This window comes from Pieris napi, chromosome 7, assembly GCF_905475465.1.
Source record: "Pieris napi chromosome 7, ilPieNapi1.2, whole genome shotgun sequence".
Lineage (NCBI taxonomy): Eukaryota > Metazoa > Arthropoda > Insecta > Lepidoptera > Pieridae > Pieris > Pieris napi.
In genome coordinates this window covers 12,477,973-12,496,546 of record NC_062240.1, presented here as the reverse complement: position 1 = coordinate 12,496,546, position 18,574 = coordinate 12,477,973, and the positions used below count along the sequence as shown (strand labels likewise).

The window sequence follows — 18,574 nt, the reverse complement described above, 5'->3', positions numbered from 1 at the left end:
TATGAAACATAATAAGATTACCTTTTGTGATTACTAGAAAGTAGTTTTTTCTTAAAGCGACGGAAAATAAAATGAAGCTTTCTGCCCGTCCCGATCTGAATATAATTTTGTATTCACCGGGGACTTTCATAAAGTAATAAGTATTTTTATAGAAAGACTTTATTGCGTACTAGATCTTGAAGTACTTTATAAAAGCAAAAAGTATTTAATGGAATTGTTTGTATAAATAATGTCGCTAAAATATACCATCATTTTACGATTATTAAGTATTCTTCAAGAGCAGTGTTGGCCTAGTGGCTTCAGCGTGAGACACCCCTCACATCCCTGAGGTCGTAGGTTTGATCCCCACCTGTGCACCGATGGACTTTCTTGTTATGTGCGCATTTAACATTCGCTCGAACGGCGAAGAAAAACATGGTGAGGAAACCGGCTTGTCTCAGACCCAAAAAGTCGACGGCGTGTGTCAGGCACTGGAGGCTGATCAACTACTTGCCTATTATAAAACAAATGATCATCAAACGGATACAAAATCCGAGGCCCAGACCTAAAAAGGTTGCAGCGCCAATGGTTCTTTTTTCAGCTCTCCTACCATTGATTACTGTAAAAGATCGCTTTACGTAATAAGCCCGTTACAGCCTTACCGAGTTTAAGGCTTACATGTGTTTTATAAGACATCATGAAACAATAAGATCTTGCCTTACTTAAGACAAATAAGTAATTTAACCTCATTTACTATAAAGGATATTTAACATAAGAAAGTGTTCTACACTACTTAAAGTCTCTATTAAAGTAAAGACACTATTCTTGTGTTCTATTTTTCATTTACCACTGACCTAAGACTAACATGCACGAACACTAAATCACTTATTTGGATGGTTTTGTCTTTTTCAATCTTCTCACTAGGCCCGTGGTATCAAGAAATATACCTCAAATAACCTCTACATTCACGTGGTGGTGGAGCGTCCGTATAACTTACTAATGTCACACGTAAACTAAGATTATTGAAACCAACGAAAAAGGTTTTGAATTTGAGAAAAATGTACTTCGATATCCGATAAATGTATTAAGTTCAGAGAAAATAGTTATTCGCAATGGAATTAATCGAGTGTATTGAAAATGGATTGCTCTATACACAATAGTTTGGTCGTTACAATTTCTCAGTACCGTTTGAAAATGTTGATGCTTTCTAAGAAACCAATTTATTCCAAGTTACGAAGGGAATAATTTTAATAGATCCTTTACTCAATTCAAATTAAGTAATAGCACGTATTAGGTGAGTTGAAAAGTAGACATATAAAAATCTTTTTTGGATATAATTTGATTGCCTTCTAGTGCGATACAATTATAGAGGTCATACAATTTTTCGATACCATTTTTATAGTACGATTTGACAAGCCTAAAAATAGGCATCAGTTTCGGCGATTACCTTTTCATTAGCGCAAAATTTATGTCCAGCGAGCATTCTTTTGACGAATGTGTGTATAATGTAAATGTCTCTACAGGAAATATTGTATGTGTGTACTCGTGAGGACCTCCAAACCACGGCTGTGCGAACTTATCGAAAAACAAACGATGTGATAGCATACTTTTTATTCTATGCAGAGAATCGTGGCCTATATTAACAGCCCAGAAATATTTAATCGTATTTGATTTATGTTGTTTTGTTGCGATCGTGTTTTGTTTCAGGAATTCGTGTTTTGATTTTAATTCATTCAATCTCATTGCTTCTAAATCATGTATTTCTAAATATATACGTATATATAACAAGATTACACAAAATTTCCAAAGCATATTTTAAGATGCTTCTATGGGTTCGTGGTTATCGCACACATATAACATGTCCTAGATTAGATTCCCAGTGAATCAATTATTGATTTAATAAAAAATGTAGTTTACAGATTTTCTGAATTTAACATAAAAATTCACAGAATCCCTGCGACGATGCCCGCCACAGACGGATCTGGTCCAAGTCGAAGTGGTGCGATACGTTACCCAAAATCCTGGTCATCGGGCCTCAGAAGACAGGAAGCACCGCGCTCTACACGTTCCTGGCGATGCATCCAGTCCTGGTACCGAATCAACCCAGCCCGATTACATATGAGGAACTCCAGTTCTTCAATAACAACAACTATATGAAGGGACTAGATTGGTAAGTTTATAATATATATAATAATATGAAAATTTTCACGTGTAACAAGAGTTTTAGATTTGCCGCCAATTCACAAAAACAAATGACAAATGAATGCGTAGTATATTGCATTAGGTTACCAAACAGTTCTAAAAATTTAATTCTTAAAAGTTTTCAACTAGTGATGTTTCTGGCTTGTTCTAAACGTTTTCAGTGTTACCCACGTACCTACTTAAAATATTACAAAAACATTAAATTTCGTTTCAATTGTTTATATCGTCCTCATATAAAAAAATGGTAAATATTCCGTATCGCGGCACCAGTGATTTTGAGGCTGATTTTTTTATGACTTCGTCATGAGTTCTCAGCACCATAAATAGTGTTGTTATGATGGCGCATGACCGCAAAAAAAAATCAAAAACCGAATCAGAGCACCCCACTATCGACGTGGTCTTGTCTGCCTTACCCCTAGAATGTATATAAAAAATCGTAGGCGCGGAGGAAGAGCTGTCCAAAAAACCCATTATTAATATTGTTCGGTTAGGTTAGGTTAGTATATTTTTTTTTTTTTAATAAATTGATATTTTTTCTTTCATGCGCCATCATAACAATACTAGTTATGATGTTTACAGATCATAACGCGACTGTTAAAAATAATCAGCCTCAAAATCGCTGATGCCGCGATACGGAATATTTACCAAAAAAAATCATTAGGCGAGTGTGTTTGGTGAGTGTGGGACTAGAGCTGGTCAATATCTCACAAAACCAACTACTATGTCTGGTGGCATCAGGAAGAGTACCGACAGAAGTGTATAAAGACTGTAGCAAGTGTCTGTAATATCTACTTACCCTATAAACAGGCGTGAATATAATAAATAAATTTATAATTTATTAAGTGCACTACAATTTATTCGTTAGCAATTTAACGAATTCACCAAAAAAATATAGAGGATTGATCAATTGACGATCAAATAAATTCGAGAAATCTTTTAATAATAACTTGGCTGGGAATAAATTTACACGATTTATGTAAATTCAATAAAATCTTACCGTTTCGCTAAAATGGCCGATATAATTTGTGTACCTAGTTAAATTGGGTATTTGTTTTACTCTCAACATCATGATTATATAAAAAGATAATACTAAATATATATTTTGTTTTAACATAGTGTTTTAATATATATATTTCATATATTTGTACAACGGACTATTAATTGCCAACAGTGGTAAATTCAGATTAATTTCCTGCAAATGTCATATTAACTATCAAAATTTCATGTGTTCTTCTATTTTTTTTTTCTTTCATTTATAATTGTTGTCCAAACTTATAGTCTAAATACTCTCCTATTATGCTTATTACAAAGATCTTATGTTTTCTTAAATCTTCGTAATTTCCCGATTATCATGTCTCCCTAGACATGATAAATCCCTATTTATGAACATTTCTAAAGATATTGTGAAATGTCTGAGCGCCTCTTACCGAAATCTTTGACTAGAAGATGATCAAAGAAATATATGAAAATCCGGCATATTTTTTTAGAATGCCTTTGTAAGTTAACTAACTAATGTATAACGAACATTGGTTTAAATATCTACGTATGTTTTTTAGTCATTTATAGAAAAGAGGAATTTTACTAAACTTGAATTTTTGTCATGTTTTCTTATAATTATTATCTTTTTCCGGATAACTGTGTTTTATGTTTGTTTATATGTGGCTGCTATGTTTTATATAATTATAAAACATAGCAGTTTTATATAATTATAAAATGGAATTGTAAAATCGATTAAAAAAAATTGCCTCAATTTAGATTGGAATGAAGCTAAGATTAATTGTAATCTAAACTTATAAAATTTCAGACTGTTATATGGTCTATTTTGCATAGTCCATAGTCCATATTATATATTATTATAATATATACACATATACATTATATATATATATATTTGCAACATCAACTGCCACAAATTAACCTAAGTAACGGACACAACTATTTTCATATTAAACAATATTCAGTAAAGATTACTAAAAATATTGTCAGCCATTTCTATTCGAACGTTATATATATTTCGAATAAACACAAGAGGACGAAGCGATTTTATTTTCCATTCACTGTAGTCGAGAACTTCACGTACACCTATTTATCTTTATTATAACGTTGAGAAATGGTTATAAGTACATACATTGGACGTGAACATCACTAGATAACTTAGCGCTACGAACCCTATTTTCTCGACAACTTTCGGTCTCGTAATACCTATTTCCCAGAGTATTAATATTTAACTCGGCTTAATTACTAAAGTATACATTTTCTTTTGTTTTACCGATTCTTATTGTAATTTTATCACTATATGTATCGTGACGGCATAAATATTATACACCCATTCATAACATACAACTGATAAACGAGCTAGGTCTGGATATCCTGGATAGATAAATATTATATAATATAAATTCTTACATGATTATGTAGAAACGAATAGTTATTCGTGATTACGAATGACTATACGTTTAGCAAAGATTTCGAAATACTTTCGTTAATGTACCTAAAAATATCGTACATGGTCATAAGTCATAACCATGTACGTGCTCATAAGCAGACAAATATCTCTGTATACATTGAACATTATGGTCAGTTACTGATATAAAAACGTTATAATTTGGAGTCTAACCCAGGGCCAGGAACGTGACTTAGCCACGATCAAATTACATACAAGTATCGCTATATTGAACCATTGTGACAACGTTGTATCGAATAAACGCGCAAAAAATCGTTTATTAAAGTTTCAGCCTGAATGTAATTTATTTTAATTAAAGCTAGGGCGAAAGTATCTCGGCAATATAATGGTCCATAGTAAAAGAGGTATTGTAAATCGTTGCTCTCTCGATACAGTTGTATACACAGTACTACTGTTTGCTGTTGTCTAGTTTACATACATTTTTCATAACGTTACGATAAATATTAGATTTTTATTCGTTTCATAGTGTTTTCCCTGCTCAAATTTGTAGTATACACTACACGTATATACTAGTAATTTGAGAAGTGTAGATTACCGGCTGTGTACCAATGGACTAATTTCAATGTGCGCACTTAACATTCGCTCGAACGGTGAAGGGAAACATTGAGGAAACCGGCTTTTCTTAGACCCAAAATCGACGGTTCAGGCACAGAAGGCTGATCACCTACTTGCTATTTTGCAAACGATCATGAAACAGATACAAAAAGTTCTCTTAAATATTAATAAATAAAGACAATTGAGAGATGTTACGAGTAACCTAACAAAGTTTAAAAATGTTTTTTATAAGTCCTTCTAAAACAGCCCGTCGCACCCATGTCAAGGTGTCTCAAGGAGGACTTACTATAAAGTGGCTATGTTTAGCAAAATAAAGTTTAAGTAATGAGCTTTTAAGCTTCCAAAATTATGTAATATATTCTCATTTTTAATATTATGGTTTTCAAATAGCGGCTAAATAGGCATCTCCTGGAAAGGCGTGCCCTCCTATAGGCCGCATCTCACTTACCATCAGGTAGAATTGTGGTGTGTCTGTCTAGTTCTATATATATATAAAAAAATACTAATCCTTAATCATATAAGAACCAGGATGTGTTACTATTTTATTTCTTAAAATTTAGGCGCATATGATGTTCTAATCAACCCCGGTGAGATGTAGCAATTGTTTTCTTACTATAAAAAAATCAGTGGCACTACAACCATTTTAGGTCTGGGCCTCAGATTTCTGTATCTGTTTCATGATAATTTGTCAATCTAATAGGCAAGTAGGTGATCAGCCTCTGACTGTCACACGCCGTTGACTTGGGGTCTAAGGCAAACTGGTTACCACACGATGTTTTTCTTTACCGTTTGAGCGAATGTTTAGTGCGCACATAGAAAGAAAGTCTTTTGGTGCACAGCCGAGCATCGAATGCTCTCTTTCTTAAAAATAACTAGCTGACCCGGCAAACGTTGTTTTGCCATCTATATTATTTCTAGGTAACATTTTTTTAGTTCAAAAAAATAACTAGCTGCTATAATAAAAAATAGGGGTTGATCGTAGAGGAGTTTAAGATTAAGGGTTGTATGTATTTTTGTATGCTGTATCATAAAAAAGCACCCCTTATCACAAGCGGTTTGAAAGATAGATAGTAGCCGATTCTCAGACTTATTGTATATGCATAAAAAAATTTATAAGAATCGGTTAAATCGTTTCGGAGGAGCATGGGAACGAACATTGTGACACGAGAATTTTATATATAGAGATTCTTTATTATTTCGACTGACTGTTTAGCTCTACAAAGAAAGCCTTCATTTATCAAACAATGGATTTGTATCATTAATGCTATCACAGCTACAACCTACATAAAACAAAACAGGTCAACGCAATTTGTTCATCAAGTTTAAATTATAGCTATCGATCCAGCGTAGCACGATAGCAGAAAGCTCAAGGTTCTATCGAGTATTAAGTCTGGTAGTAAAACAATTAGTTATCTTGTATAAGCTCTTGACCTCTTATAATATATTACTTTTCAAGAGGCAAGTTTTATCGTAGTTGCAAGTGTGTTGCCGGTCTGGACGCGTTGTTTGCACTTCAGGATTTCTTGCATGGTCAAATTCGTGTTGTTGGTTAATTATAATTCTTTGTAATAAGGAAATGTTCATTATTTTAAGTGCCGACTTTGCGTCGCCTCTGCACGCCAGGCTACTTTGCAAATGTTCATGTATAATGTGAATATTTCTCCGAATTGGGTTTTTAATATTAAAAATGGAAATGTGGGAAAACTATAAGAGTTGTTATTTTTCATGTGGATGTGGAAGATTAATTATCTATTCAAAATACATATTTAAGAATAAGTTCAAACTATATTTGTCAGTCTAATTGATTTGAAGACAAATCTTAATATATATAAATTACGTGTCACGTTGTTTGTCCGCTATGGACTCCTAAACTACCGAACCGATTTCACTCAAATTTGCACACCGTGTGCAGTTTGATCTAACTTAAAAGAGGTTACATCTCAATTTATACCCGCAATATTATTTTATTGCATAATATTTGTTTATTATTTGATAGTCACAATTCTAAAAAATGGCGCCAACCAAAGTACCAATTGAAAGTACCAACGTTTCAAATAAGCTACAATTTAATGGCCAGTCCACCATGCTTTTTTGGTGTTCTACTGCCGTTCCCTAGAATAGTTTACTACTATGTAATATAACAAAAATCTTAGCTACAGCAACGCTTGGCCGAGTCTGCTAGTAAAATATATTTAATAAACTTATATTAAAACTTTTTTTATACTTTTATTTACACATTTCTGCCAAACACGAAGATTCAATGGCCAATATTTTTATGCAGCTATAGGCATTGTTTTTATAGAGCGGGGGGGGCAAACGGGCAGGAGGCTTACCTATTTAAGTGATACCACCGCCCATGAACACTCAATACCAGAGGGCTCGTGAGTGCGTTGCCAGCCTTTTATATTAAATAATTAAAATAATATAACCATACTATTTTCATTTTATTTATATGTTATGTCATCAACGCTCCTTATGCTTTTTTTTTTCATCAGGTATCTAAACTTCTTTCCGCCGAACCAGAGCAACGCATCCCAAATAACCTTTGAAAAGTCGGCGACGTATTTCGACGGTGATCTTGTACCGCGACGTGCGCATGCGCTGCTGCCGAACGCGAAGATTATTGCGATACTTATATCGCCTTCTAAAAGGTAAACTTAATTCAAATACATGTTGTATTAATCAAAATTTTCAATTACTTTAAGATATACTAAAATATAATAATACTACATTAAAAAGTATTTGTATTAAAATTTGAAATCATATGTTTTTATGTTATTGCTGTCTTATTATTATGTTTTGATGTGTTTGATTCTTAATCAAATTATTGAATTCGGTTATTTATGGCGCACGATGTAACTTTTTTTTAAATAATGATCTTCGACATTCTCTTGGACTTGGATTTTTAATAAATAGAATTGAAAGTAAAGAAATTTTACTTGGAAATAATTCTATTAAAATATTTGTTATTTGTTATACAGACAATTATAACCATTAAGTATAATCTCAATAAATGCGAAAATCTTTTGGAAGGTGTAGTTTCCAACCCGTTTATTGCGTCGTTTCATCCCTAAGCGGGCAATTAAAGCTGCCCGAGTAATGTCTCCGAGTAATATGTCTTACGGCCATCTGTCAGCTTTTTCTCGAACATTCCTACCTTGATTACCGCTATACAACCTAATTGCGCCGTTCTAAAAGCGAGAATATCCACAGATTGTATGACATATAATAAGCGAAGTGCTATTGTACAAAATATAAAATAAATTACGATGGTATTTAGATCGCGTGCGTCATTAAAACAATTATACTTTATAGATGTCATAAAACATAAGTTTCAGCCCCCTTGATGTATTCAGGGTTGATTTAAATGACTTTTCAGACACATTATATGTGTTCCTATTCCATATTATTTAACTTACATTTTTAAAGTATTCCAATAAACAGATGAAAAATGACTCGGCGAACATTTTCAGCAACTCCATAGAGATCTTCGCCGATTTGTTTTAGTACCTTGCTGTATTACTATTTTCTTTATTCCTTCATAATGTATAATAATTATGTATTTACATTGTATATTCGCGTCGTAGAAAGAGTCCTCTCGTGAGTTGTGTGCTGTGATATCGTGTGCTACTTGATTGAGAGTTGTATGGATCTAGTTAGCGATGCCCCTTATTAAGTTCTCATGGCATTCTCACATGTGTATATCCTTTCTATAACATATTTTTAAAGTATCTGAGTATCCTGATTTTAAAATGCGTGATATTTGAGAGCAAAAATAAAATATAAAATACAGAAGATTTCAGTTCGTAATTATAAAATTAAAATTATGCCGAAATTACTAATGATTTTTTCATTAAATTCTTATTAGCAGGTAGAAATTTTCTACATATAAGTGACGCTAGAAACATTTAATGTTATGATACCCTTTTTGTGGCAAAAGAGGGCAGTATTCGAACCCATTTAGAAATTCATTAAAACAACGAATAATTAATATAAATTAAATAACAATTTAATATGTAAACAATATATAGCGTTGCAATATCTAAACGAAAAAGAGGAAGACAATTAGGTTAATGGACCTAGAGAAGAAATTAAAGAAAAAGCAGGTGGTACATAGCAGAAAGTGGCACAGTTCAGGAAGAGTCCATTGCCTAAAAACGGCACACAGATACCAGAGATAGAAATATAAATTTGTTAAAGTGTAACAGTATCTGAGTTTCGTAGTTTCATTAATGTTCTGTTATATCGAAGAAGGCCGCACAATCAATCCACAGTCTACTTATTTCAATGGAAAAGTAATTATCGAGAACAAACGCACAAAGCCTTCATGTAAATATTTCAATCGAGTCCGTTTGTTATTTCCAACAGAGCGTAAAACAAAAATGAAAATAGTTTTAAAACATGCTCAATATTAAACATTGAAATTCTGTGTTCAATGTGTTGTTTTCATTATTCTTGTGTATACTAATTGTGTTTAATGAGCCTCATCTGTTTTTACAAATTAATATTTTATTAAGCATAGTAGGATTCGTAAAGTGTACGTTCGAAAAATTAGTTAATAAACGAATTGTACCGGCATTTTCTTAATAGCGATATACTACAACTACAACACAAAAACGGGACCGCTATTGTAATTTAAAAACCTACTAACATATCTAAAATATAGACATTTTTGCTCACTACTAAAAATTTCTGTCAGTTTAGGAACAAAAAAAAGTTTTTTATAAACCTATATTGTTATTTGTGATTGTTCCCTTTTTAGTTAATATTTATTGTGTATGGAAATTAGCTAGCTAAACAAAAAATCAATACATAATTAAATATCCAGGGCCTACTCGTGGTACCAGCACATTCGGTCGCACGGCGATCCTGTGGCAAACAATTACACCTTCCACGCCATCATCTCAGCGAATGACTCCGCGCCGAAACAGCTAAGAGACCTAAGGTAAGCCTTTTAAATATATCATTTGAAATAGTCGTAATGGATTCTGTCTAAGAACTAGGCTAGAAGAACTTTCTGTAATTTACCCGAAACAATTTTGTCTGAAATCAACTTTATAGTAATTCGTTTGAGAAAGGCATCCTATATCATTGTAAAATTATAAACACAATTATGTACAATATGTCGCTTTCCCCTGGGAACAAAGTCGTAAAAGCAAAATCTATATTTTTCAGGAAAAAAGGAAGGTAATGCTATTATTACTAGTATACTAAGTACATCACATATACAAATACATTTCCCATTTAATGATTCAAACATTGTTGTTATATATTTAGTATAGTTAATAAATTACTAAAAGTACATTACAGTAATATATCTGAAGAGCAAAAGCGTTTTACGATTGTTTCACTGTTTAAACATAATTACAGTAACAACACATTACGACGGTAATTTTGACGAATTAGAATATATCATTACCACTCTTGATATGTTTTTAAACTGTCGCGTTAACTATAATGATTATTTGGTAGAATTACAATCTTAACTAAAACTATCTTTTTTTTGTTGCCATCTAATTCAGGAAAGTAAAATTAGGTAAATGTGTATTACTAAAATTGTACACAAAATAAAAAAAATGTTTAGCAGAAATTCTAAAAAAAATACAGTTATAGTACGTGGATGACGTAGTCAAAAATGAGAAAACATTACAACAGCCGTTATCATTTCCCTCACTATGCCTGGGTAGTCAGACAAAATATTTGAAATAGTTATATTGATTTTATCAGCCTAAAGACTCAACTTGTCCTACATTTCGCAAAACAAGTGAAAAAGTCAACGAAATCTTGTTATCCCAAAAATTCTGAATCATTATAGGATTCCTCTTGTTATAACAAGGAAACAATTGAATTTCGTGTTCTTACTGTTGTTTTGTTTGCAGTCGCGTAATTCATGGAGCAGACACATTTTTGTTTCCAGTGATCATTTCAGCTCCAACAGGATTTAATTATTATTTTGTTGTATCTATTCTCAATTTCACCTTATACGGTCTCTCCATTATCTATTGATTTATCTTATTTATTGCTACGCTATTTAACAGCATCTAGGGATTACACATCTTCCTCTAAATGCAGAGCTGGGTAAAGTGTTTGACTCTAGGCCAAAACATTTACATCATTGGCAAACGTCATTTTTTAACGTTTTATACTAAATTCACGAAGCCATATTTATGCATACAAAAAATCGAACATTTTTTAAGTGAAATCTCCTCTAAGTTTATATACTGTATAATGCTTTCTATCTCTTTTTCTCCCACGTTAAATCTTATGAATTTATGTGTCTGCCTTTTGACCGTCGCTTTTTCGTTTTTAAACTCGACTTTTAAACTTTAATTATTTTAGTAATTATCAAAATTAACAATTGATATTAAACTTAAAAATTAAAATTGAAATAAAAAGTAATTTAAAGAAAAGTCTAATGCTACATTTAGATCGTGAAAAAAGTCTAATTTACATATTAATATTATTATTAGACAAACTTTTTTAATCATTGTAGTTTTTATCAAAATAATGGTTAATATTAAACTTAAAAATTAAAATTACATTCTACTATGTGTGAATGGCATACATTATTTTTTTAAAGTGGTTCAGTTTTGCGTATTGTTCGTGGTAAGGCTTTTCTTATAGCAATTTCCTACATTTTTTTCCTATAAGACCATATGGCAGCTAATTATACATTGTCTTTCCAGGAACCGTTGCCTCAATCCGGGCAAATACAGCCACTACTTGGAACGATGGTTGTCGGAGTACAACTCACATCAGTTCCATATAATCGATGGATCGCTGCTTCGCTCTGAACCAGCTATAATTATGAACACCTTGCAGAAATTCCTTAAAATACCTCATATTGATTACCACAAGTTGCTTAAGTAAGTGTTAATATTAATGTTTTTTAAAGAATGGGTGGTTACTCGGACTCGACTTGTTTAATTACTGAGCAACCCCATCAGCGTTACTCATACATTACATATGGTATTTTATTTATATACAACTGAGGGCAAACGGGCAGGAGGCTCACCTGATGTTAAGTGATACCGCCCATAGAGACTCACATTGCCAGAGGGCTGGCAAGTGCGTTGCCAGAAATAAAGTATACCACCAAATAGTGATAGCGAAACAGTGGGTCAGTCAAAACCAAAAAATTACCCTGTCTGTATAGCAGTCCTATAATTTTTTAATTTGTCGACAGTAAAAAATATTACTAATTCAATTTTTTTTGTACTAATATCGCGTCGCAACGTATGTATTTTAGAACCCCTATCGTGAATTCGTTTCAATGACAAGCCATACTTTGTGATAAATGCTTTGATAAATCGCAAAATATACATTTGCGTCGTCATACGAGAAATGGCAAGTCATATCAACATTGATGGATTCTAGGAAAATTGATCATTATATTTATTACAACGATTTCAAATATTTGCTCTAGCGCTTCGAACTTTTCATGTATGATAAAAAACTACTTCCGGTTTGCCTCCTATTACATAAGTAACAGGAGGCAAACTGGAGGATTTTCTTAGACTATTTTTTTATAAAAAAATAGTCTCAGAAAATGTTTTTAGTTGAATATGATTTTTAAGAATATTTTCATTGTGTTTTCTTTGTATTATTTTATCTTGTTTTCTTTTGTTGTGTTGTGTAACTGTTAATAGTCGGGATTAATTATAAGTAAATGTCTTATGAGCAGTGTTGGCCTTGTGGCTTGAGCGTGGTACTATCATCCCTGAGGTTGTAGGTTCGGCCTTGCACCAATGGACTTTCTTTCTATGTGCGCATTTAACATTCGCTCTTACGGTGTAGGAGAACATCGTGAGGAAACGTGGCGTGTGTCAGGCACAGGATGCACAGGCTGATCACTTATTTGCCTATTAGATTGACAATTGATCATGAAACAGTTACAGATTAATTTTAAATGAAAGTTGTATCAGAAATAAAGACTATTTAAGCATATATAAGAATAAATATGAAGGTACCTCGCACTAAGTCGTGAAACAAACACATTTTCTCGTGTTTCACTGTTATATTTATAGCAAGTAGGCGATTAGCGTCTCCGCGTGATTACTACGCTGAGTGGAAGTTTTATTTGCTCGCATAGTCATTCGTTATTAATGTTAAACTAAATTCTTATTTATTAGCTTAGAAAGAATTCACTAACACTTCTCACGAATAAATTGTTTTTATATCTAAATTCATCTAAACCTGAGTTTCATTGGACGTCGAGGCAGAATACGAAGTTCCAGCCGTATCACCTCGACGTCCGTCGTCTGCCCACTGAAGTATTTCCGAACCAATTCCACTTAGGGTCCTTCAAGAAAAGACCAATACCGTACCAATTCTTAAAAGCACTTGCGAGCCTTCTGTCCATGTATCAATTAACATCAGATGAGCCATCAGCCCGTTTGCCTCCAGTTCTATAAAAAAAATCTGCTGTTAGGTATCATTAACATACACCACCACTTATATATTTTATCGGAATGTATTCTGTCATTACAAATATAAAGGAAATTGAAGCCATTAAGTCGAACATAATGCTATTTTTTCACGAAATATTGTGTTCGTTATCCAGCCATACGTTCGGAGCTTACATCGCCTAAGCCGATACACGTCCGTAAGGCGCTTACGTTATTTCATTTGAGACGCTATTTGTTATTCAATTTCTGTTCATACACCCATTTACGTGTACTTAACAGGGAGTCTTTATACCGATTATATAGATAGCAGTATTGAAACGTTATTAACGAAATATTGTAATAATTTGTTTCAAATGATTTGCTTCCGTAATAAGGATTATTTATACTCGTGTAATAATAGTTATCCAGTGGCGCTACAACATAAATATTTTTTTTTGTGACCTATCGGTTTCCTCACGATGTTTTCCGTCAACGTATGAGTGTGTGTTAGATGTACACATATATAGAAAGTTCATTGCCGGGGATCGAACCTACGGCCTCCGGTATGAGCGCTAGGGCAACACTCACGTAAATAGAAATTACGTTTGTAACTTTAGATGACTTAATACGCAAAAATTTAAGTTTAAATACAATATAATTGACGAAATATGTGTGTGAATTGCTTTGATTAAACTCTACATAGCAAACTCATTATGTAATATATACTGTAATGAAACAGAAATTCAAATGCAATGATAGAAGACCCTGAGAATTTATAAAATATGTATAATGTAAAATTATTTTATAAAAAATATTAAGAAGAAAAATATAAGAAGCGCTCCCACCGTTGGTCTTAGATTTCTGCATCCGTTTCGCGATATTATTTTTAATAAGGACAGGTGATCAGCCTTTTCGTCCTTGACAGTTGACACACGCCGACGATTTTCTATCTCAGTCTACATATAGTTTTATTTATATGCATTTATTAAGTTGTAGTTTTAAACGTTGGTTTAAAAAGTTATTGGTTATTTATACTAGGATTTATTTGCTTTTATATAATATATAAAAGCAAATAAATCCTAATAATATTCAGAAATTAACAAACAAAATTAATTCTCTAAATTACTGACGTATGGTTCTAAATACAGTTTTGAGTTATTCGAAAGATGTCGCCACTGATTAATTGAAATTGCGTTTATTCACGTTTGAATTATTCCAATTTGTCACAATTATTATCAACAAATTTACTAATATGATACAAATTACTGAACTTAATAATTCCTCAATAGGAATTTAAATTAAATTTGCGACGTGTCGTTCCATGGTTTTGTTACAAATAGAATTTCTCATTTGTACGCCGAAGTTTTAGTATGGATTTACCATCACGCTGGCTTTACCAAAATATTACGAAAATTATTTTACAAATTAAACGTCGTTCCGGGAATAATTCAAATGCGAAATTTAATCGGAACGCTTAAGTTGTCCGTTTGAATTATTGTTTAACTCGCAATTCCCTACTGTACCTATTACAAGAGTTTTTTAATAGTTTTTCCTACAAATTGTTATTAATTCGTGTTAAAGATGTTTTATTCAGATATATATTTGTTTTTTGTTCATTTCCAAATTTATACGCGGAGTGCAGCTCAATTTTTCGTACTTTTTACTACAAATACATTTGTTTAAAATAAAATCAGGCCTCAGATTTCTGTATCTCTTTCATGATCATTTGTCAATCTAATAGGCAAGTAGGTGTTCAGCCTCCTGTGCCTGACACACGCCGTCGATTTTTGGCTCTAAAGCAGGTCGGTTTCCTCAAGATGTTTTCCTTCATCGTTCGAGCTAATGTAAATACACACATAGAAAGAGAATCCATTGATGCACAGTCGGGGATCGTACCTACGACCTCAGGGATGAGAGTCGCATGCTAAAGCCACTAGGTCGTTTATCTTAAGCATATGTATGTGTTGTATGTATGCATTCGGCGCCATTCACATTCAAACATAATTACGGGTAACAAAATAACCTGGTCAAAAACAAATTCGTCAAAATAAACCATTCTGGACTTTTGCTAATTTTGCTAGTTAAAACATGCATGAAACAACTAAACTATTTTCTAAGAAAAAAGGTTTTAGGCATTCACTTCATTCTATCTATTCTGTGGTTAATAAAAGTGACAATTTCAGGTATGACGCAAAGAAAGGTTTCTTCTGTCAAGCTGTCAACGATAAAACGAAATGTCTGGGTAAGTCCAAAGGTCGTGTATACCCACCGATGGAGGACAGATCAGCGAAATTTTTAAAGCGATATTACACTCCTCACAACACAGCTTTGTCGAAGCTTCTTGTGAGATTAGGCCGGCCGGTCCCTCAGTGGCTGAAGGATGAACTATCCAATGGATAGCATAGTATAAAACCTAAAGGGTTGGAACGAAAGGAAATAATACGACTGATCAAAGTCTGTCTTGTGACGTAACAATATTTGCTTCGGGAAAATGTCTTTGAAGCAAACATTTGTTAAGTAGCTCTAAGTTCCGATTCTCAGGGTTTTTTCTAGAGAAAGGGTTCTCACAGGGCTTAAACCTTAAGTAAGATAACGGACCTTCAACTATACTCAGACTCGTTCATTAATAAATGACAACATCAATAGAACGGCGCTACATTGAATCGTGTCGATGAGTTAAGATTTATTCAAGCCATACTTCTAATACCTAAAACTTATTCAAATGCTTAACTAAATTAATGAACGACTCTAAGTACATTATAAACTGTGAATCTTGTATAAATAAATGTTTCGTTATGATGGTTTTACTTGCCAATGCGCGCTGGGTGCTACGTTTTTCGAAAATCTTTTGTATTTCCGTTTAAAGTTCTATAAGGTACTTGACATCAGATATTTAGCTTTTTGAAATTGGAATTTGTGAACTGTGCTTGCAACTGTATCGAGTACTGTTGATACTTGCACGTAAATTGTGTTGCTTTTACGCTTAATCTATGTATTATATGTTAGCGCAAAAACATTTTGTTATCAATAAGATAAACAATATAGTGTTCTTCTGTTTTTTGAACTAAATCGTCAAATGCAGTCAAGTGCCTGTTTTATTTGGGCTACTCATTCCATGTTACATGTTAGTACCTGATTTTAATTGTACATTTCTAGTTATTTTCTGTATCTGTGCCATAATCTTGAACAAATTTTCTTAACAACTGTATTCTAAATCGTTATTTAATAATTAGTGGCGCTACAACCTTTTTAGGTTTGGGCCTCAGATTTCTGTATCTGTTTCATGGTCATTTCTCAATCCAATCGGCAAGTAGGTGATCAGCCTCCAGTGCCTGACACACGCCGTCGACTTTTGAGTCTAAGGCAAGCCGGTTTTCTCACAATGTTTTCCTTCCCCGCCGAGCGAATGTTAAATGCGCATAAAGTCCATTTTACACAGCCGGTATTCGAACCTACGACCTCAGGGACGAGAGTGACACGCTGAACCCACTAGGCCACCACTGTTCAAACTGTCATTAAAAAAATATTTAATATAAATGCATTTTTAAATGTCGACCTGTGCTCCTTTCACTAAAGGTTAAGTCGCGTTTTAGAATACGGACAGATACGTCGTTGTGACAATATTGTTTTAGTCAATCAATTTTATATCTATATAATGTAACTATGTACATAAAGAAAATCGTGGTATGTTATTTAGTTAGTTTCCTGATTTGTTGGTTAGTCGAATCGGGTTTGAATTAATTATCAATCATATAGAATACTCATACCAAAGTCTCGGGGTAAAATTCGGATTGGTTATTATAAGATCAATTTTAGTCGAAGCGATTACATTTCCTTTCTTATTGCTTTTGAACTAAAAGCCAGATACAAATGTAAATAAATTTTCATTACATTTAAGCATCTAAAACTGCAACCTTAAATTTTAGAGTTCTGTAACGAGGAAATATTTAGCAAGTTCAAAGGTTTTTTTTAATAATTAATATAATGGCAGTGTGGAAGTTTGTTTTTAGAAACTTCGCGTAGACCAAGCCAAAGTTTGACTACGAGCGTCTCTTACAAATATGTAAGTGATGGATTTTGACATGTAGGAGTCATACTTCGAGCTAAGTCTCATTTCTGAATCTTACCCTTATTGTCCAAGATGTATTCTTTATGGGGTATATCGGACTCAACAAACTATTCAAAAGAAAATGGCAATAAAACCAAAAAAGAATATTATAATTCACTGTTTAAAAAATAATTTTAAATTGTGGAATTGGCATCTTTTATTTTGTTTCTTACTGGTGCTAATTCCATCATATTTAGGTACCCACAAATCAGGAACCAGCCTAAATGATGGAAGAACAATATTTTAATATGCCCGAATTATATCGAAAGTTGTGTTAATATTTACTTTATAGATAGAGAATGGAATTAAATTTCGGTGTACATAACATTACTTTCGCCAGAAGCTTATAGATTTAGATTTACTATTTGTAAATGAAATTAAGATTTCTTTTAGTGTAGGACCAGCTTGGAACTTACGGCGCGTGTACATATTAGTTTTAGAGGAATATAGTTTTTATACATTGTGTTAACGTTCTGTTAGACGCGCCCTAGTTCTTATATGATTGTTAGTACATTTGAGATGCCTAATATTTATCTGTAATTTTTTAACTGTTTCTTCGGATTCAAAGGTGAGATAATAATTTTCCCATTCACTTGTGGATTGCGTTTGTATCCGATAGTTCTTATTTTTGTACGTGTTTAAAATCGATTATATATATGAAAATGTTTTAAATAGATAGTAATTTTCTTTACTTTTGTAAATTCGAATATTCGTTGTTAATATGTGGTGCGAGTGAATGAATTTTGTAATGTGTTTAAAACATTGGAATTCGCTTCACATTAACAGAGTGTTTATGTCGATCTGATTATATGTTTAATTTGTATAAAGCAAATGTTCTTTAAATGTGTTCTATATGAAATTACATCACTTATTTTAATA

The 18,574-nt window shown here is 32.8% G+C and overlaps 1 protein-coding gene across 2 annotated transcripts in view; it reads left to right on the top strand.

The window, feature by feature from the left end:
* The window catches only part of LOC125050822 (bifunctional heparan sulfate N-deacetylase/N-sulfotransferase), a 153,732-nt gene extending 136,901 nt beyond the window's left edge, over positions 1 to 16,831 (top strand). For both annotated transcript variants that reach the window (XM_047650858.1, XM_047650859.1), the window contains exons 11-15: positions 1,929 to 2,149; positions 7,696 to 7,851; positions 10,029 to 10,145; positions 11,887 to 12,066; positions 15,771 to 16,831. In XM_047650858.1, the coding sequence (XP_047506814.1) occupies positions 1,929 to 2,149; positions 7,696 to 7,851; positions 10,029 to 10,145; positions 11,887 to 12,066; positions 15,771 to 15,987 (891 nt within the window). In that variant the 3' untranslated portion in view covers positions 15,988 to 16,831. The remainder of the gene's footprint in view (positions 1 to 1,928; positions 2,150 to 7,695; positions 7,852 to 10,028; positions 10,146 to 11,886; positions 12,067 to 15,770) is intronic.
* Positions 16,832 to 18,574: the final 1,743 nt, after the last annotated feature.